The sequence below is a fragment of the Lynx canadensis genome, chromosome A2, assembly GCF_007474595.2.
Source record: "Lynx canadensis isolate LIC74 chromosome A2, mLynCan4.pri.v2, whole genome shotgun sequence".
Lineage (NCBI taxonomy): Eukaryota > Metazoa > Chordata > Mammalia > Carnivora > Felidae > Lynx > Lynx canadensis.
The window spans coordinates 15,870,662-15,891,535 of NC_044304.2; the positions used below are offsets into that span (position 1 = coordinate 15,870,662).

At 52.5% G+C, this 20,874-nt stretch overlaps 2 protein-coding genes and 1 long non-coding RNA gene across 7 annotated transcripts in view; 1 reads left to right on the forward strand and 2 right to left on the reverse strand.

The window, feature by feature from the left end:
- Nucleotides 1-7,973: 7,973 nt before the first annotated feature.
- On the reverse strand, nucleotides 7,974-12,428 carry LOC115507673. The gene is made up of 2 exons (XR_003966769.1): nucleotides 9,867-12,428; nucleotides 7,974-9,293 (listed from the first exon to the last, which is right to left on the reverse strand). It is a non-coding gene; the product is annotated as an uncharacterized LOC115507673 (long non-coding RNA).
- Nucleotides 12,429-12,497: 69 nt separating this feature from the next.
- CCRL2 (C-C motif chemokine receptor like 2) lies at nucleotides 12,498-14,365 on the forward strand. Of its 5 annotated transcripts, none has more exons than XM_030306128.1 (3): nucleotides 12,498-12,772; nucleotides 13,204-13,915; nucleotides 14,069-14,365. In XM_030306128.1, the coding sequence occupies exons 2-3, from the start codon at nucleotides 13,263-13,265 to the stop codon at nucleotides 14,310-14,312; spliced, it is 897 nt and encodes a 298-aa protein (XP_030161988.1). In that variant the 5' UTR covers nucleotides 12,498-12,772; nucleotides 13,204-13,262; the 3' UTR covers nucleotides 14,313-14,365. The 5 variants fall into 5 exon arrangements, with proteins under 5 accessions (XP_030161988.1, XP_030161980.1, XP_030161957.1 ...); XM_030306120.1 differs by having other exon boundaries at nucleotides 12,499-12,772; nucleotides 13,204-13,975; XM_030306097.1 differs by having other exon boundaries at nucleotides 12,499-12,772; nucleotides 13,204-14,365.
- Nucleotides 14,366-16,530: 2,165 nt separating this feature from the next.
- LTF (lactotransferrin) overlaps nucleotides 16,531-20,874 on the reverse strand; it is a 31,043-nt gene continuing 26,699 nt past the window's right edge. The window contains exons 15-17 of the mRNA XM_030306142.1: nucleotides 19,972-20,156; nucleotides 18,372-18,561; nucleotides 16,531-16,722 (exon numbers count right to left, since the gene is read on the reverse strand). Of these exons, the coding sequence (XP_030162002.1) occupies nucleotides 16,688-16,722; nucleotides 18,372-18,561; nucleotides 19,972-20,156 (410 nt within the window). The 3' untranslated portion in view covers nucleotides 16,531-16,687. The remainder of the gene's footprint in view (nucleotides 16,723-18,371; nucleotides 18,562-19,971; nucleotides 20,157-20,874) is intronic.

The window sequence follows — 20,874 nt, forward strand, 5'->3', positions numbered from 1 at the left end:
CACACTCAACAAGGCTTTCCACTCCATATTTTTTAGCTGCCCTTTTCTTTTTCCAGACGACTTGATGGGTTTTCATGCACAGATTGTTTGCCAGCAGTCGTAGACTGAGTGTTTGTGACACCCCAAAATTCATATGTGGAAATCCCGCCCCCTGATGTGACGGTGCTGCAGGGGGAGCTTTGGGAGGGGATTCGGTCGTGAGGGTGGAACCTCACAAACGGGATCGGTGCCCTTGTACGAAGGGACGCGAGAGCCTGCGCCTCTCTCTGCCCTTCCCCTGTGAGGATAAAGTGAGAACACGGCCATCTGCAAACGAGGAAGTGGGCTCCCACCAGACACCGCATGGCCTGGCAACTTGATCTTGGACTTCCAGCCTCCAGGAGCATGAGGAGCGCTTCTGTTCTTTCAGACCCCCCGGTCTGTGGGATTTGATATGGCAGCCAGAGCTACGACCCTCTCTTCTACGAGGTGTGCGCCCTTTAGGAAATCGCTTTCTTAGGGGACCTTATGTTAACTACACTAGACTATGGCTTTTGGAAGACGAGCCCTTTCACCCCTCTCAAAGTACTGCCCCCACCCCCCACGGTGCCCCTCGTCTTTGCTCCTCTCCCCCCTTCACCCGGCACGGAGTTAACTCACAGATGACAGTGGAAGGGGTCACGAATTCGGGACTTGCATTTTACATCATTCAGTTCTCTACCTAATGTTTAGTGAGAAGCTGCCCATGCTGCTAGGGCACAACGTGGGCTGAGTCCTGTGATCAAGGAATGAGGGAATCCAGAGCCAGGAGCCAGCGAGCCAGCCGGACAGTCCCAGGGAGAGGGAGGGAGGGAGGGAAGGGAGGCGCGCCCTCCGCACCCCCCCTACCCCGCCGAGGAGGTGTCTTTGTCCCGACCCTGCCTCCTCGCCCCCATCATTCTACCCTTCCCCCACACACACACCTGCCCAGTGCTGCCCTATCAGAACTGGCTTCCTGGCTGCAGCCTGTGAACAAAAAGGAGCCACCCAGTGTCTCAGGGTTATTTACATCAGGCCCGTACACAGAGGCACCAACGAAACTAGTCTAGAGCCCAACCGACTTTCCTTTGTTCTTTTTTTTTTTTTAATTTTTTTTTAGTGTTTATTTATTTTTGAGAGAGAGAAAGAGCACGCATGTGAGCAGGGGAGGGGCAGAGAGAGAGAGGGAGACACAGAATCCGAAGCAGGGTCCAGGCTCCGGGCCGTCAGCCCAGAGCCCAATGTGTGGCTCTAACCCACGAACCACGAGACCATGACCTGAGCCAAAGTCAGGTGCTTTAACCAACTGAGCCCCCCAGGCGCCCGCGAACTTTTCCTTGTTCTGAGCCCACACACCCACATTGAGTCCCACTGGGGGCAGCATACCATGCCCTCTGACCCCACATTTGTGAGCGTGTGTCCCCTGTCTCCCCGGCAAGGTGCCCTTGGAACATAGCCATGCCAGGCATTTTTCTCAGTGATCCAGCTTGTGTGTGTGGGTGGGGGGTGGTCACACAAGGAGGAAGTACAAGGACAAGTGTGTATATGTGGGAGGAATTTCAGTGGAAACAGTGTGTGAGAAACACAGAGGAAATTCAGGGAACCGTCGATGGTTTTGTGAGAGCAGAAGGAGAGAAGAAAGCGGGAAGAGACAGGACTGCAGAGGGCAAATGAGGCCGAGGCTCACACAGGGTGCCAAGGGGTGCGGCTCGTGGCCGGGTGGGGGGTGGGGGGAGCGGTTTGAAGCCAGGGTACTCAAGACATCTGATTGGCCTCGCCTTGCAGAGAATGTACTAGAGGGGGGGATGGAGTCAGAGACCCCAGGCAGAGGTTTGGCTGTGCTCCTTCTGGGACAGAGCAGAGGCCCCCGCCAAGGTACAAAGCTCTGGGTATAGACAAGTGAATGGATCCAAAAGCTCCCGGGGACAAGGACTCATCAGGACTTGGATTGAGGGTGGAAGGGAGGGGGGAGGCCAGGGCCTGGGCCGCAGCCCAGGCAGACGGGAAGTACCAGCTTCAGGTGCAATTTTCAGGGCAGGTTGAGTTAGAAATCCCGGGGGACACCCCAGGGCAGTGTCAGGAGAAGCTGCCTTGGGCCCAGCAGAGCACATGCGCGGAGGAGACCCACAGTCACAGGCAGCGGACGTGGGGGGGGACAAATGGCTCCAGACAGAACCCAGAGGAGGAAGGGCAGCAAAGAGGAGAAGGGATGCCAGGAAAGGCAGGGCCGTGCAGAGAGGAGGCCACCTTGGGAGGGACAGGAAGTGTCCGCAGCGGCAAGGGCTGCAGAGATATGAAGCAAGGTGAGGGCGGAAAAAACATCCACTGACTCTGTGATGCAATCAGAAAGGCAGAATCACTTGATGGCCCCTGCCTCGTCTCTTCCTGCGCCGACTCACGGCCAACGACGCCGAATCGTATTTCCTCTCTCCCCGTGGAAAATCGCACGCTTTGTGCCCAAGTTCTAGACCCTCCGGAAGGGACAGCACCAGCCTGTGTGGTTTGAAGGTCCCGGTCAGCTGGTTAGGGGTCCCTTTCAACCACCCTCTCCAGAGGGTGTGGCTGAATCCTTTGGGACAGGAAGGTGATGGGGGCTCTGAACTCTGGTGCAGAGATGGGAGCCCCAGGGGCCTTCCCGTCCCTGGGGGAGCACTGGGCTGGGAGGCGGCAAACCTTCAGTCCAACCACAGGGGCTCACAGGGGCCTAGGCCCTACAAGGGTCCCCCGACAACCACCAGGGAAAACACTGTCCTATGCACATAAAATCTGTCACGATTTAATTTTGTTAAAAGAGGGGGCGCCGGGGGGCTCAGTCGGTTAAGCATCCAGCTTCAGCTCAGGTCATGATCTCACGGTTCTTGAGTTCCAGCCCCGCATCGGGTCTCCGCCATCAGCGTGGAGCCCGCTTCAGATCCTCTGTCTCCCTCTCTCTCTCTCTCTTTCTCTCTCTCTCTCTCTCCCCTTCCCTCGCTTGCACTCCCTCCCAAAAATAAATAAAATATTAAAAAATAAAGTAAAAGGAGAATGCCACTTGGTTTCTTACCTTTTGCTTCTATTCACAAAAAGAGAGTTTTAAAAATCTATTTTAAATATGGCTGCTCTCAGACGAGCGACTGTCCAACCCGCCTGACCCTATGGAAACAGGAGTGTGGCCACGTAGGTGGGGAAGAAGAAAGAGGAAAGAAAAAGGTGGAGGATGGGGCCAGGGGCAGGGGATGGCGAGGTCAAGTTCCTCTTCGACTCTTCACTCTCAGACAACAACGGGTGAGTTGCACCAGGATGGTCACGCAGAGTGAGTGGGCCCTGTGCCCTCGCGGGGCACGTGACTCCCCCTCCTGTGCACACAGGGGGCTTGTGGTCTTATGACACGGAGGTTTCAGAAATCTTAGTTTCTGGTTCTTGTTATGCAGGGTAAATGAAATCTGTGGGAAACCCAGGGCCTGCCCACCCCGCCCCTGCAGTGGGTGCCGTGGGGCTCTGCCCAGATGTCCCTTTTCAGGGTCAGTGCACTCACCCTCCCAGCTGCTGGGGACGGGGACCACCTTCAGCCACTGGGACCTTCCCCTCCCGGAGACAACTGAGGCCAGCAGCTGTCTGGTGTGTGATTGGGAAGGCCCAGCCTCCTTCCTTCCTCGTGGGACAGCACTGCAGGGACATCCCAGGCCCAGAGCCCCTCGCAGGGTCAGCTGGGGCTTCGGGGTCCGCTTCACCCTGTGTCCGGTCCTGCCTCGCCTACTCCCTGACAGGGATGCCTCCTGGAAGCCCTCCCCAACAAGGCCTCTCTCCCTGCAGCTGTCCCGCTGAGCTCTGGACTCCCGGGAATTAGATCTAAAATAGTCTGTCTCTGTTCCTCCCCCACTTGCACTCTCTGTCTCTCTCTCTCAAAATAAATAAGCAAAAAATTTTTAATGCATTTTTTTAAAAAGGGAGGTGGCGTCTGGGTGGCTTAGTCAATGAAGAGCCTGACTCCCGATTTCAGCTCAGGTCATGATCTCACTGTTCATGAGTTCGAGCCCCACATCGGGGCTCTGTGCTGACAGTGTAGAGCCTGCCTGGGATTCTCTCTTTCCCTCTCTCTCTGTTCCTCTCCTACCTGTGTGCTCACTCGCTCTCGCTCGCTCTCTCTCAAAATAAATAAATAAACTTCTTAAAAAATGCATCTAAAATGGTCTGGTTCCTGGTTTCAACTTCCTCTTCCACAGAAGCTCAGCCCAGATGCCGATAAGTAAGAAAATGTGTCCCCCTTGCCCCATCTCTGAGGTTGGGACTAAAGAAGACGTTAGGAGGAGAAGGGAGGCAAGGAGAGGCCATGGCCACCCCACCTGGCTAACTCCCACCCAGGCTTTCTGCTTAGATGGCCCCTCCAGCCGGACACCTTCCCCGGTCCCTCTGGACCGGGCCAGGCACCCTTGCTGACGGCTCCCCAGCTCCCGTGTGCTTCCCCCGGGACAGCACGAGACTCCCCGGATTATTATCACTTATGCACCTGACCGGCTCCCGTTAGGACATCGATGTCGGGAAGGCAGAGGACAAAGAGTCCTGCCCAGGGACTACGCAGAGGCCGCCATCCCCACCGCTAAGATTAAGGAGTCAAGGATCGGGGAGGGGCTCTCTGTAACAAGAGCTGCATTAGGTCAAGGTCAAGGGACACACCAGCAGGAGCCTGCTGTTAAGGAGATGAGCCTCCAGGACCCAAAGCGGGTCGGAAGGCGGTGGAGAGTCCATACAGAAGGGCAAAGGGGAGCGATTTCCCAGACAGCAGACGTGAAATGTCTGCGAAATGAACAAATAACACTTCTCAACAAATAACTCACTGCGCCTTCACTCCATGGGTATTTAGTATTTTGATCACTGTCTGATGTAAACAAAAGGCACACGCATTGAAAAAAGGCCACGGAGCGTTCACTCTGACACGGGAGCAGACAGCAGGGCCTCAGGCCACGAGTAACGGGGACCCGGTGCCGAGAGGTCCCCACAGAAAGCTAGCAGCTGGGGAGGAGGGGGCTGGAGGAAATGCGCCCACAGGCGGGGACAATAAGGAGGCTCGTCTGGTTTTGCCTGCACTCGAAATGGTAGAGGGACCATCTCTGAGACCCCAAAACCTGTGTCTCATGCAAACATGAAGTTCAATTTTATAATACCCTCAAAATGGGAGACCCCCAAACTAAGATTCAGCTCAGGCCACAGATGCCCCCTCGTGCTCCCAGAAGAAACAAAGGCAACAGTGCTCCAGAGGGGACTGTACCCACTGCAGGGCCACAGACCGTTGCTGCGGGGCCAGGAAATCCCCAATAAATAGGAACTCACACGGGCACTACAAAACAGGCGAGAAGATGAGTCACCATGAGTGGGCAGGCCTAACGGCCCCTCGGATTAGAACCCTGAAAGTCTTCAATAAGTCATTCGTAGATTAAAGGTATTTTTATAGGGGCGCCTGGGTGGCTCCGTTGGTTGAACGTCCAGCTTTGGCTCAGGTCATGATCCCACGGTTCATGAGTTCGAGCCCCACATCGGGCTTCGAGCTGACAGTGCAGAGCCTGCTTGGGATTCTCTCTCTCTCGCTCTCTCTCTCCCCCTCCCCTACTTGTGCTTTCTGTCTCTTATAAATAAATAAATAAATAAATAAATAAATAAATAAATAAACTTTTAAAAAAGTATTTTTAGGGGCACCTGGGTGGCTCAGTCGGTTGAGCGCCTGACTTCAGCACAGGTCACGATCTCACGGTTTGTGAGTTTGAGCCCCGCATCGGGCTCTGTGCTGACAGCTCAGAGCCTGGAGCCTGCCTCAGATTCTGTGTCTCCTTCTCTCCCTCTCTCTCTCTCTCTCTGCCCCTCCCCTACTCATGCTCTGTCTCTCAAAAATAAATAAACATTAAAAAATGTTTTTAAGTATTTTTAAACCTTTTTTTCCCCTAAGTGTATTTATTTATTTGAGAGAGACAGAGACAGTGTGAGTGGGGAGGGGCCGAGACAGAGGGAGAAAGAATCCCAAGCAGGCTCCACGCTGCCAACGCAGAGCTCGACGTGGGGCTCAAACCCCAGAAACCATGAGATCGTGGCCCAAGCCAAAACCAAGAGTCAAACGCTCAACCGACCGAGCTTCCCAGGAGCCCCTCCCCAAAACATATTTATAAGGAATCCAAATCCTAAAAACAAAAACAAACCGGAATATCATTACCAGGAGCCACTCGGTGTGTACAAGGGTGTATGTGACTCTTGTGCAATTTGTCCTCTGGCCCTCGCTCAACACACTGCCCCAGAATGTGAGAAGCCCAAGAAACCCTTCTGGAACAGGAGGGCTTTTACTCAGTAGGTGTTTTTCCTGTCTTTTCCTAGGGATACACACTCCCCTTCTACCCACTTGTCTCCCAACGGGAGAGTGTTAGGATTAGGATAACTCTCAGGATTCACTGATTTTCCCTCTTTCTTCAATGCTGTGCCTGTATTAGGATTAGGTTTAGGCATAACTGTAATGCCCACCGTTCAAAGTTTTGAAACAAGGTTGTACCCTATTTCGTGTTCGGTTGCTACTGACAGATTTTGAGAATTTTTGCTGGTGAAGCTGTCGTGTGGTCATTTTATAAGGTACCGATGGGGGGAGAGGCCGTGACCCTGCTTCCCTCCGCCACCTTTACTGGAAAGGTCTGTGCGGATGTCTTTTTAGATTGCATGAGGGTTTCAGAAACTCCAAGCGTGGCTTCAGCTGGGGCAGCCCAGGAGGTAATGGTGCCTACGTGTTGTCCACCGTATCGCGAGAAGGGGGAGAGTGGACACCTCCCACTCACCGGCACGCGATGCGTCAGCTGCCCCAGCTTCACAGAGCAGTGGATGGCATTTCTCCACGGGAGGCTGTTGGTGACCTTGGGGAGGCCGATCTCAGGGGAATGGTGGAGACAGACGCCAGGCTGGAGGGGACTGAATGGGGAGTGAACGATGATAATGTAGGAAGAGTGGGTTTGGACGACGAATGAAGGCTCCCCAAGAAGAGGGAGGGTATGTCGTTAGAGCGGACTGTGGGGTTAAGGATGGGTTTATTATTTTTCTGTTTTTTTTTATTTTAAATTTTTGTTTTTTAATATAATTTATTATCAAGTTGGCTAACCTACAGTATATACAGTGTGCTCTCGGTTTTGGGGGCAGATTCCCGTGATTCATCGCTTCCATACAACACCCAGTGCTCATCCCAACAGGTGCCCTCCTCGATGCCCATCACCAAGTTACCCCTCCCTCCCCGTCAACCCTCCGTTTGTTCTCTGTATTCAAGAGTCTCTTATGGTTTGCCTCCCTCCTTCTCTGATTGTAACTATTTTTTTCCCTTCCCTCCCCCCATGGTCTTCTGTTAAGTTTCTCAAGGTCCACATATGAGTGAAAACATGATACCTGTCTTTCTCTGACTGACTTAGTTCACTCAGCATAATGCCCTCCAGTAACATCCACATTGCTGTAAATGGCAGGATTTCCATCTTTCTCATTGCCAAGTAGTATTCCATTGCAGATATAAACCACATCTTCTTTATCCACTCATCAGCCAATGGACATTTAGGCTCTTTCCATAATTTGGCTATTGTTGACAGCGCTGTTGTAAACATTGGGAAAGATGGGTTTACAGTCTTTATTTAAGGGAGACACCAGGGGCGCCTGGGTGGCTCAGTCGGTTAAGTGTCTGACTTCGGCTCAGGTCGTGATCTCACGGTCCGTGAGTTCGAGCCCCGCGTCGGGCTCTGTGCTGACAGCTCAGAGCCGGAGCCTCTTCGGATTCTGTGTCTTTCTCTCTCTCCCTGCCCCTCCCCCACTCACACTCTGTCTCTCTCTGTCTCTCAAAAATAAATAAACATTAAAAAAAAAACTTTAAGGGAGACACCAGAGCATTTCAATATCGCGAAGAATCTAATAGATTCTGGCTGCTGGCGATCAGAGTGCAGGAGGAGAAATGAACCTTTACTATCAGAGGAACAACTCTTCCTACGGAGGAGGGAAGAATGGAGATGCCACCATGCATTTGAAGCCAGAGCCCAGGGGGTGGACAAAAGCAGAGATGGGCTCGCCTCCTGAGCGTAAGTGTGGACGGTGGCGGTGGGCATTCGAAGGCACAGGAAGAGGTTTCGGGTGCTTGGAACAGCTGATGGAAAATAGGAGAAGGGGACAATTTGGGACACTCAGAAGAGTGACTAGGGAGACTAGAGGAATTTCTAGAAGCTAGCTGAGATGGGAGACCACAAATTAGTGATAGGTCTTCTCTTTGTGGCTTAGGTGGTTTCAACCAGCTATCCTCAGACTCACGTACTCAGAGAAGGAGTGAAAAGGAGAAGCGGGTGGGGAGGGTCGATCTAAGGCCGGGGCTTCAAGGGAGGGCCAGGTATTGCCCAGAGAGAGTGGCTAAGTGATAGACTTGGATCCCAGCGAGACAGGAGGGATGTGACCACCCGAGGGGCTCGCGGGCAGAGGCTGGGGGGCTCGAGGAAGGAGCACGGGCAGGAGCAGAAAGTAAACGGCGGGCGGGGGTGGTGGTGGTCAAAGCGGTGGAAGCTGTAATCAGGAAAGTGAGCAAGTGTACTGCAAGGCTTCGGTGGTGAATCAGCGTCAACGGACCTCAGGGAAGTCAAATTCGTGAGTTAATGGAAGTTACGAGCTGGTACAGGACGAGGGTCAACACAGGTGGTTAAGTCGCCGGGGACATGGAGGAAATTGGGATGGACCGAAGTTCATTATCCATGGCTTTAATGTTTAAAAAGTGGGGGGTGGGAGGGAGCAGGCAGGCAGGCGGTGGCAGGGATACAGTGGAGCAGAGGGTGATACAGTTACAGGACTGGGGACCGGAAGCATACCTGGGAACAAGGGTGGGCAAGTTGCACCGGGGCCAGGGATGTCACCTCCTGACCCCCAAGATAGGTGTGAGAGGGAAGGGGTACCGCCAAGGGATGAGAAACGTTAGGAATATTCTGGGAATATTCCGTGTCTCTCACGGACTTCAGATTCCAGAGGGCACAGAGGAAGAGCGTGGGGGGGGAAAGGGAGCACGGAGAAGTGAGCTGAAGGCAAAGAGGGCACGAGGGAGATGGTGATGAGAACCAGAGAAGGCACATGACCTGAGGAGTTGAGGAGGATGGGCCATGATGGCGATCCCTGGTCTCATGTGTTCCAGAGAGCTAGAGCTTGGCAGGCCACAGGTAGATGGTGGTGGGCAAGATGGTCAGAGAGGGATGAAGTGTTGCAAAGCGTTATTCTTCTCCAGCAAGCCAAGGGCTCAAGCCTCTAGAGACAGATGCCTCCCTTCTGAGGTTGTGTTAGCTTGGCTCCTTCGAGATGTGGCATAGAAGAAATGCATTAGAGGAAATGTCTCTGAGAGATCGTAGGGAGCCGGAAGAAGCTGGGAAAGCCCCAGATCACAAAGCAGATCTGAGCCCCAAGTAAAGGAGAGAAGGAGGGTCAAGGCTTGGGGGTGAGGGGAAGCACCAGCCAAAGTCACCGTCAGAGGAGCCGACCTCCCAGGACTGGGCCTGCTCCGGTGTCCCTAAAAGGGTCACTGGCCGGAGCAGCCCCCGGTAAGCATGGCCTTTGGAGGGCACGCGAGGATGTGTTTCAGGGTGAGGCAGCAGGGACCCTCAGTTACACTCCCTTCAGAGTGGCGGAGGCCCGTCCCCATGGCCGCCCCACGACACAGTAGTGTGTGTATGTCAAAGGCAACACTTCTCAAATTGTGTTCTACAGAACCGTTGGCCCGTAAGGACCTGTTTGCGAACATCAAAGGGGGTTCCGCGATCAAACCACTTTGGGAAACACTGCAGACCCTCTCTTCCTCAGGGAGGATCGCTATACTTATTGGCGTATTAAGAGTTCTGAGAAGTCCTGTAGTAAAGAAACTTGCTTACATTTTTTAGTTCAGTTTAGTTCCCAGAAGGAACACCCTTGGAAGGTGCCTTCCCTCCCAAGGCTGAGATTCGGAGCTGAGATCCGAGATGGTATGAATGCAACCCACTGAATCACGTGCTTTCCGACGTCCCTTAGTAACGAGGGAAAAATGAGATCGCGAGCATTAGTTATCGGGCCCCATCATGTGCCGCTCCTGTGCACACCTGTTGCCAAGCTTTCTCTGAACCATCCTGTGTAAAATGTGAACTCTTGCACCCCCCTGGCCCTTCCTACCCTCTTTCCTGCTTTTTCCCTACAGCACGTCTCTGCCACTACCCTACAATTTACCGTATTCTGCTTTTGTCTGTAGCACGTAAGCTCCGTGAAGTTCAGGATGTTTGCCTGCCTCGTTCATTGATGTTCACCTTGTTCACCCAGGATGGCGCTGGGCACACACCAGGCACTCCATATACATATTTGCGGAAAATATGAATTGAATAGATGAGTGATCTGTGTGTATAGGAAAACAAGAGTTCTAGTTTCTTACTCTCTTCGACTGAAATCGGGGTTAAATGACAGTGATAAAGAACTCAAGTAAGGTTTGTGAGCCACATGCCAAGGCCACAGAATGTGGTGAGGTTTCACAAATAGCGAAGAGACCCTATTATGGTTCCAGCCAGTGGAATGGTAACGAAACTCTCCTCTTGCCTCCGCTTCAGACCTCGAAACCATTCCGTCCTACCAATTTAGAAGTTTCTGGAATCCCATGGCCTTGGAGATCTAACACACAGTACAGTGATTAGAGGCGACAAAATTGTATAATAAACCTCAAACTTGCTGGCAGAGTAGACCTGAATTGTTCCCACTCCTAGTAGAAGAAATGATGGTCGCGTGATGGGAACAGAGGTGTTGGCTAACCTTGCAACGGCAATCCTTTTGCAATATAAACGTATCAAATCAATACGCTGTACACTCTCAACTTACACAATGGTATATGTCGATTATATCTCAATTAAACAAAACAAAACAAAAAATAAAATAAAAGGAAGAGCTCCCTGGCCTGAGTGTGAATAAGCAGAATGTTGGGAGTCAAGCCAAAATAAAATAATACTGAAAGTGAAGCCCGTACTAATATCAGGAAGTTAGGGTGAGCCTGAATTTCTAGTGTTTTTCCTGGGGAAATACAAATTTCAAGTAATTCTGTGACATACGTGAGGTCCTGCTGGCTGCTGTTTTCCTTTAAATAGAGGAAATAATCATTAAATAATCATGTAGTGTGTGTGTGTGTGTGTGTGTGCATCCACGGGGCTTTTTTAGGTTTCAGAGTTGACTTGACTACTCGCTGCCTCACCCCGGATGGATCAGTGAGCCTCAGACAGTAAGGCACCAAGGTCCTGGGGTCGTAGGGCTGGTGTGGCTCCAAATAGCCCAGGCATGTCTGTTGGTCCCAGAGCTGTGCCCAGGGGGCAAGGCTTCTGGGGATGGGTAACTCCCACTCACTCACAGAAGCCTGGGGGATGGGGGGGAGTGAGTGGGGCAAGCCTTTCTTGGGAAGTGCTCACTGCCGGGGTTCCCAGTGACACCAAACCCCTCCATGCAGAGGAACATCATCTTCGAGGCAAATTTAATGCTTGACCACATGTTCGTCTGAGCTCTTTTATCTATGTTTTCCTTTTCTTTTAATAGCGTGCTCATTTCTATTTCCATCTCCGCAGGTCCACGCTCTGCAATGAATGCTCACCTCGGACACGTTTCTGGCATTCGTTGACAGGATGTCGTTTAACCAACTCTGTGAATGCTAAACCACGGTGTAGGTCTGGTCCCCAAATTAGGTCAATCACAGGTACAGGGACTTGATCCGGAGGAAGTTCATACAGACTTTCCAGCTGGTTCACGTTCCTCCTCTCCATCCACCTTTCTTCCAAGCCACCCCCATGCAGCCCCCCGCCCGCTAATTCCTCCCACTCTCCCAAATCTGGAATCTTCCCGGCCTCCTTCCTCTCTGGCCTCAGACCTCTCACCCCACCCCTGCCTCAGTCAGGTGGTAGCACGTTCCCTCGCCGCCCCTGTAGCCCAGACTTGGCATTGCTTCCGTGGAATTTCCTGGCATCTTCTCAGAGCAGGGTCAGCACCTCACGGCTTGCCTAACTCCGGGTTTTCCCCACTGTCAGTTTTCCTCAAATCCCACAGCGGCCCCACACCCAGTGGTACTGAGCATCTCGGCAGAAACGCCCTTCCCTGTCCCAAGTGACACCCCTCCGTGGCTTCCTTTGTCCCCCAAGTTCTCTCTCGGGACCCCCTCCTCCCTCAGCCACAGCTCAGTGTCTCTCAACAATGACAAGGAGAATCCAAGCACATGCCACTCACTGTGGTTCTCCCCGAGTGTTCTAGATGCCCGGTGGTTTCTGCTGCTGTGGATGAGCCGCTGCAGGGGAGCGCCGGGCCCTGGAGTCCAGACATAGAGCTACCACAGGACCCTTTCTCCTCCGCTGCTGGCTGTTACCTGCTCAGAAGAGCCCTCCTGCCACCCCACCTAGTATCACTGGGGAGCAGTGACAACTCAGTTCCCTTATCTAGGGCAGCCAGCCGGACGCCTGTCTAAAGGCCACAGGGAAATCAAAGGCGGGGTCGGGGGGGGAACCGGGAGGAGAAAACAACTTCCTGGTTTGGCTCAGAGGCTTGAGAAACACTCTAGGGGTCTGGAGGAGCTTTCAAGCTGCTTTATTTGGGTTACTCCCCGAGACCGGGCACTTGTGGTGTAGACGTAGACCTACCAAGGGCTAAAAGTGGCTTCTCTTGCCCCTCAAGGTCAGGACCGTCTGCTCAGAAGGAAGCCGGTCTCCCAGCTGCCCCCAGGCCATTCCCACAGCAGCTCGGATGGTGGGTCAAGAGGCTGTGCCCTGCCCCCCTGGAACTCGGTCAAGTGGTAAGTCATCCAGTGACGTTCCTGTTGGTGCTTGGGGATGGTTTCACTTTTGCAAACCTTTGTTTCTCTCCTTGGAGAGAAGGACTCAGTCATCAGCCCAGCCGGTCACAGGAAGCTCCTTCACAGGGTGAGCAGGCTTTTTGCACACGTAGAAATTAGGACCGGGACCGACTTCGAGGAAACTAGACCACAGTTCTCGGCTCTCTTTAGAGCTCTGTTTTCTCAGATGGTGTCTTCAGACAGGCAAGTCTTGTTTCCACCAGGAGAGCTGAAGTTCTCTGAAGACGTGGAAGGCTTCCTTTTATTCCCCCGGGGTGTCAGCACCGGTTTCAGTCTCCTGAGATGTAGACCTACTGTGGGTACAAGGAAGCACCAGGAGAGGGTAAGTATGGCTTGCGTGATGCTAATCCAATTTTTTTTTCCCCCTGCAGGACCACCCAGCTGTATGAAGGGAAGATAATCCTTCACTTCTCCACAGGGCAGGCTGACGATGGCTAATTACACGTTGGCCCCGGAGGATAACTATGACGTCCTCATAGAGGGGGACCTGAATGACGACGAAATAGAAACGTGCCACCCATACGACGCCAAGGTTCTCTTGAGCCGGGTGGTCCCCAGGCTCTTCATCCCTGTGCTCCTGGCCGGACTGCTAGGCAATATCTTGACTGTGCTCATCCTGGCGAAGCACAAAGGACTCAGGCGCACGGAAAATGTCTATTTCCTAAACCTGGCAGTTTCGAATTTATGTTTCTTGCTCTCCTTGCCTCTCTGGGCCTACACCGCGTCCCATGGGGGGGTTCTGGGCAGCCCCGTGTGTAAAACTCTCGTCGTATTTTCCTCCATAGGCCTGTACAGTGAGGCTTTTTTCAACGTCCTTCTGACCGTGCAAAGGTACCTGGTGTCTTGCAACATGAGAAGGTTTCCCCCGACCAGGACGGTGCGCTGCAACATCGCCTCGACTGTTCTGGTGTGGGGCCTGGCCACGCTGGTCATTTTGCCTGAATCCGTGTTTTACAAACCTCAGACGGAGAGCCAGAAATACGAGTGCTTTGTTAGCAGCCCTCCCTTCCTGCCAGCTGAGGAGACTTTCTGGAAGCATTTTCTGACCCTGAAGATGAACATCCTGGGCCTTCTTTTCCCAATGTGCGTTCTCACGTTTTGCTACACGCGTTTGCGAAAAACGCTGAGCTTTAGGGGGAGGAGGTATGACCCTCACAAGCTCGTGTTTGCCATAGTGGTTGTTTTCCTCCTGATGTGGGGCCCCTACAATATCGCACTTTTCCTGTCCGCGTTCAGAGAGCGTTTCTCCCTGCACGACTGTCAGAGCAACTACCACCTGGACAGAAGCGTTCAGATCGTGAGGATCGTCGCCGCCACCCACTGCTGCGTCAACCCCGTGCTCCACGCGGTCCTCGACACCACGTTCCGAAGACACCTCTGCCGCCTGTGCTGTCTGCGGGGTGACAGTCCGCTTCGGGGCGCTGAGGGCTCCGCACAAGACGCGTCAGTGGAGGAACATGACGATTCCACCAGAGTGTAAACAGGCTTCCGTCAACGGCGGGATAAATAAACATCGGGTTTTGTATTGCTGCATCGTGTGTGTATTTATTTTTACACATCTGTGTCCAAAATAGGATCCGAGAAGAGGGGCGCCTGGGTGGCTCAGTCGGTTTAGCGTCAGATTCTTGAGCTCAGGGCATGAGCTCACGGTTCGTGGGTTCGAGCCCCTCATCGGGCTCCGCCCTGCCAGTGCCAGACCTGCCTGGGATCCTCTCTCTCTCCTTCTCTCTCTGCCCCTCCCGTGTGCTCTCTCTCTCTCGCTGTCTCTCAAAATAAATAAAAAATAAACTTAAAAATATTTTTAAAAATAGGATATGAGAAGACAAGTGGGGAGCACTGAATTTGTCTTAGGTGTCGTGCGAGGCAGGCCCTTGGCAAACGTGAGCTCCTCCGCGGCTCAGTGCTTGTCCGTGGGTGTAGACGGCATTTGTCTCATTTCGCCAAGGAGGAAACTAAGGCTCAGAAATTGGTCTCGGCTCACACAGCTAGAAAGTGGCAAGGCTGGGACCGAAATATGACTGCCACTCATTGCAGAATCTATGCTTTGTCCAGCACCCCAAACTTCCAAACACCGGGCAAGAAAGCACGTGAAATAAATATGTGCTCTTACAACCAGACCACATTCCAAATTAGAAGCAACCTGTTCATATAAAAGCAATTGTTCAGGCACATTTTCTTGCAGGTAATTAAAAGAACTGGCCGGCTGAAGCTATGGGTAAAGAGGTAAAAGCGACCTGGTCTGTGGAATTCACTAGGTTTTCTTGCTACGTGAATAGCCTGCACAAAGTAACTACAGGCAAGAATATTTTCAAGGAAGTTGAGAGAACACTAATTCAGTACAATCTGAAGTGCGATCTGCCAATACGTGTTATAAGCGATGGGAGTTCAAGTCTGTGTTGAGCAGGAAAAGGCTCAGTTGGCCAAATTTACAAAATCTGTAAAAATGGTAAAGTCAATGGTCATTCACTACCGGTACTCTGTGGGAAATAATTGGAATTTACGATGTGAATTAAACCAGCAGTCTCAACAGTGAGGTTCATTGGCTGCCATGGGCTTACCTATCCTTAATTCTGTGGATTTTTTTTTTTCAGAAATAAAAATTTCATATCGTGACTCACCCTACCACACAGCAGTTTTGTGGCTTAGGAGTGGCAGATTGCGTTCAGGGCCACGACGGAAATTTTTCTGAACAAGAAGGATGGTCCGTATCTACTTTATAGAACACGGAATGGCTTTTGAAAACTAAATTTCTCTGCCGAATTCACTATGTTTCTTAATAAACTCAACCTGACGTTACGAGGCAAAATAGCACTTACATATGAAACATACACTGTAGTAAAGTCACTTGACAACTAATGTTTGAATCACAAGAAACGTCAAGACACTTTATATACTTCCCATGTGCTATCAAAGTTAAGTCAAAGATAGAGGAGGACCTAGAAAGTGTTATGCTAAGTGAAATAAGTCAGACTCAAGACGAATGTTATAGGACCTCACTCATAGGTAGAATCTAAAAATCAAAACAGGGGCACCTGGGTGGCTCAGTCGGTTGAGTGCCCAACTCTTGCTTTCGGCTCAGGTCACGATCTCGAGGTTTGCGAGTTCGAGCCCTGCATCGGGCTCACTGCCGTCAGCTCAGAGCCTGCAGCCTGCTTTGGATCCTCTGTCCCCCTCTCTCTCCCGTGCTTGTGCTCTCCCTCTCTCAAAAATAAATATTTTTGCAAAATGTCTTAAAGGTTTTCACCTTTCCCTATGATCCTTGTAGTTGTCCGTTCACTGTACCTGATGCAATTTATTTAAAATACCAAGTACTCAAAAATCTTTGTGACACCCAGTTTTTCTCACCAGTCCTACTCCCTATTACCTCGCTCTGCCCTAGAAACACATGCACACGCGAACGCACACCCACACACAGGTACAAGTGCACACACAGACACATGCGCACACGCATACACGAGCACACGCACACACACGGCACCGATCATGTGAACGACCGGCCAGATGCCCCTGAGAAAGCCAGCTGCCGGGCCTGTCCTTTGGCTCCAGACCAGCAGGCCCCGAACCCAAAACTCCAGGCGCTGAACCTGGAAAACACGCAAGGACAGGTCCAGCTGTGCTCATATTCGATCGGACACAGGATTTCAGTATAAAATTCTAGAGAAGATGAAAGGACGCCTTCTAAGGAATGACAACCGACAGCCTCTCTCATTTCTTTTATTGCCGGGATGACCGCTGAGGGCCGCGAAAGCAGGTGACTGGCTGGGAAGGGGGACAGCCCAGCCCCCCAGGCGGGGCTGAGAGCGGGGCGGGCCTGGGGTGCCGCAGGAGGGGAGGCCACGGAGTCTGCGGGTGGGTTTACCTCCTCAGGAAGGCGCAGGCTTCCAGAAGCGCTGTGGGACACACCAAAGCAGAAGAGTCAGTAACTGATTTCTTTTAATCAATAGATCAATCAAGGAGGGCACTAAGAAACAGACCCTCCCCTGCCTTCGGCGGTGCCGGCTCACTTGTCTCCCTGTGCCTTCCTCCTCAGGCCAGCCCAGCCGCTCGGGCCCTCGCTAACCCGGGTGATGTCCCGCCCTGGCCCGACGGACGCCGCCCCACCCCATTTGTCTCTAACGGAACCAACTGTCACCCTCAAGTTCACGTGACACGATGGTCCTCTCACTTCTGAAATGTGGGCAACCCACGCCCTCGTCTTTACGCAAATCTGTCTCCACTCGTGTTCACCCAGCCCTTCACAAATACTCGCGGGGGCCTGCTTTGCGTGAGTCACTGCGCTAAGTGCTGGGGGCTCGGCAGGGACACACAGGCCCTGCCCTCAAGGGACAGGCAGTCTGTGCAATCCTGAGCTGTCTGCTCCCAAGAATAGCCCTACAGCCTCTGTCTCAAAATGTCGTCAGTGCTAGGACCACCCGACCACGATCCCGAGACGCCGGGTGGTTAAGGACAGTGACGCTATTGACGTTTGGGCCCAGGCAATTCTTCATCGAGAAGGCCGTCCGTCCCGTGCTTTGTTTGGTAGCATCCCTGGCTTCTGCCCCCCAGACACCAGCAGCACCCCCCTAAGTTGTAAGAATCAAAAACACCTCCAAGCGTTGCCAGATGTCCCCTCGGTGCGGGGCAGGGGAACTGTGCCTGGTTGGGAACAGCTGATCCAGAGATTCTTGGCCCCGCCCCACCCCTGGACCACCCCACTCGATGCCTCCAGCTGTCTGGACGAGGTGCCAGAAATAAGACTTTGGGTGATTCCCTGCCCGGCCTCCCCCGGCACAGGGGAGGCAATGCCCGTTGAAATTTTAATTTTTTTTTTTTTCAACGTTTATTTATTTTTGGGACAGAGAGAGACAGAGCATGAATGGGCGAGGGGCAGAGAGAGAGGGAGACACAGAATCGGAAACAGGCTCCAGGCTCCGAGCCATCAGCCCAGAGCCCGACGCGGGGCTCGAACTCACGGACCGCGAGATCGTGACCTGGCTGAAGTCGGACGCTTAACCGACTGCGCCACCCAGGCGCCCCAATGCCCGCTGAAATTTTAGAATCACCGCCTGGAGCCTTACAACGCTCTGCGATGTCTTAGAAATGTTTTTGGAGGGCCAAGTTATTTGTCAATATGTTTTCCTGGCTAAGATACTTTCTGAGAATTTGTAGTCTCGACAGTTGGCATGTATGGTAATTGTCTAGAGACCGGGGTTTGTCCTTTCTGAATACATACACGTATACACATACATATATATGTGTGCAGGTGTGTATACTTACATATAGATATACACACGCTTCATTCTACTGAATACAATGAATTCTCAGTGTCTAAAACCTCCCTGACGGGCACTTACAATCAGGATTATAAAAACTTAGCATATTATCTACTGCTTTACTTTTCCTGAGTGTCTCCACCCCATCAGTGAGGCTGTAACTTCCCGAGGTCAGGGGATATCGCATTGCCTTCACATTTTTTTTCCCATCTTCCCTCCTGGAATGCTGTTTGGCCCTCCAACCTTGCCCTTCACGCGTGACGGTTTCTCCGGGACGTCCTACTTACGGGAGGTTGAGCACTGTCTCAGATTACCAACGGCCGTGACATATGCCGATCCCAAATATTCTTCATACGTCGTTTTGCCTTGGAGTTTGGCCAGGCACTCGGTGTTGTCATTGAACAGGAGGTTTTTGGTTTTGGACCGGAACAGGCAAAACTCACTCGGGCATTTGTCTCCGTTTGTTCCAAACTGAGTCTGTACCAAAAGGGCAGACAAGTAAGCGAGTCGCCGAGGGAAACAGGAGAACGTGTGGACCAGGAGAGGCCAAGGACATTCCTTCCAGCCAGGCTCAGCCCTGAGTTCTGGAGCTGAGTTCTGGAGTCCTCCCACTGCCTCAGCTGAGCCTCCTGCCACCCCCTTGTCATCCCGCAGCCCGTGCCCCGGGTGGCCTGGGCCCCCCCCCACTACCTCTGACCCACCTCCCACCATCGTCCCCTCCTTGTTAATCTGTGGTCTCTTCCCTTAGAACCTCTGGGTGGCCAGGTGACAGCTGAGGATTTCCGAGATCACCTACGGCATTCCCACAGGCCAGCTTTCCTGGAGAAACTGTCTGCGTTGGAAATCTTCTCTGCCACTGAGCAGGTCATTGCCTTGGGCGGGCCGCTCAGCCTCCCGTGGCCATAGATTCTCCTCTATGCCCAGGAGTCAGAGCAAAACACCTCGATGACTAAAGACCTCTTATCAGCCCCAGCGAGTGTGCCAACAGTGAGATTACCGCGCCTTTTATTATGAGGCCGGGGTACTGTCTTTAAAGCACACTTAAGACGCATGGGGTTTTAATACAAAACTAGAAGCTCTAAAAGAGAATCCCAGGGGCGCCTGGGTGGCGCAGTCGGTTAAGCGTCCGACTTCAGCCAGGTCACGATCTCGCGGTCCGTGGGTTCGAGCCCCGCGTCGGGCTCTGGGCTGATGGCTCAGAGCCTGGAGCCTGTTTCCGATTCTGTGTCTCCCTCTCTCTCTGCCCCTCCCCCGTTCATGCTCTGTCTCTCGCTGTCCCAAAAATAAATAAACATTGAAAAAAAATGTTTAAAAAAAAATAAAAAAAAAAATAAAAAAAAAAAAAGAGAATCCCAGGGGCACCTGGGTGGCTCAGTCGGTTAAGCATCCAACTTCAGCCCAGATCGTGATCTCACGGTTCGTGGGTTCGAGCCCCGCGTCGGGCTCTGTGCTGACAGCTCGGAGCCCGGAGCCTGCTTCGGATTCTGGGTCTCCCTCTCTCTCTGCCCCTCCCCGCTCATGCTCTGTCTCTGTCTCTCTGTCTCTCCAAAATAAATAAACATTACAAAGTATTTTTAAAAAACAAAAGAGAATCCCAGACTTTAAGGAAATTGCACAGTTTGCTTCAAACCACTTTTCACAGACAGCCTTCAATCTATGGGAGTTCTGGGTCTGTTGTTGTCCTTCGAGATTACAGAGGCGGATGCCTCTGCTGTTCTCACGGAGACTCCGGGCAGCTCCTCAGCATGAAGCCAACACATGAAGCCACCGGCGCCAGGCAGAGGGACAAGACAGAAGGGCCGTGGGTAGGCGGCTTTACCTACAACCGCCCCGCCCCCCAAGAGCCCGGCCAGTTAAGAAAGGGCCGGAGGCCCTGGGGATCCGCACCTGCTGTTGGAGCAGCACCTGCTCCAGGTGTTGAGCCTTATCTTCCCGAGACACCACGCCGTGGTTCGGAGCCCTGGCCAGGTGGCACCTCTCCGCCTCCTTCACAGGCTTCCGGGTGCCGTCCAGGCACAGCAGCTCAAAGTCCTCCAGCCTCAAATCCTTAGCCCACGCCTCAGAGCTCCCTCCTGGGGAGAGAAAAAGAGGCAGCATCAGCCACGGCTGTCCAGCTTAGTCAAAGGTCCGCCCTGGGTGGGCTGGACGAGTCCACCGGCCTCTTGAAACGCGCACAGGCGGGTCTCAGTGACGCGAGAGAGAGGGAAGGAAGCTTTGTCGGCACCGACGATACGAACTTCCAACATCTCAAACGTTAGGGCTGCTTCCGTTCAAGGGAATTAGGAGTCAACAACCAAAGAGAGGGAATCATTGACACGTTCTACAACGTGGATGGGCCTTGAAAACACGATGCCAAGTGAAAGAAGCCGGTCTCAGAAGGCCACATGGTTCCGTTTGTGTGAAATGTCCAGAGCAGGCCAATCTACAGGGACAGAAAGCGAGCTGAAGGCTGCCAGCTCTGGAGGAGAGGGGAAGGGCACAGGGTCACTTTATGGGCTTGTGTGAGTATTCTAGAATCGGACTGTGTGGGCGGGTCACACAGCTCCATGAATGTGCTGGAGACCACCGAATCGCACACTTTGAACGGACGGATTTCGTGGCATGAATTATCTCTCGATAGAGCTGTTGATTTTTTAAAAAGAAAACCTTCCATCTATGCCATATTTTCTAGTGAGCTCCAGAAAAAGAACCATCTGGTTTATGTCTGAGAAGAAATTGCTTTCTCCTTCCTTTCGTGTTCGAATGGTCTTACTGTCACTAGGAAAAGGAGAGGAACCTCTATACATTTCT

Excerpts from the sequence above, each read along its gene's own strand:
- CCRL2 (XM_030306097.1), top strand. The coding sequence starts at position 13,263 with ATGGCTAATTACACGTTGGCCCCGGAGGATAACTATGACGTCCTCATA.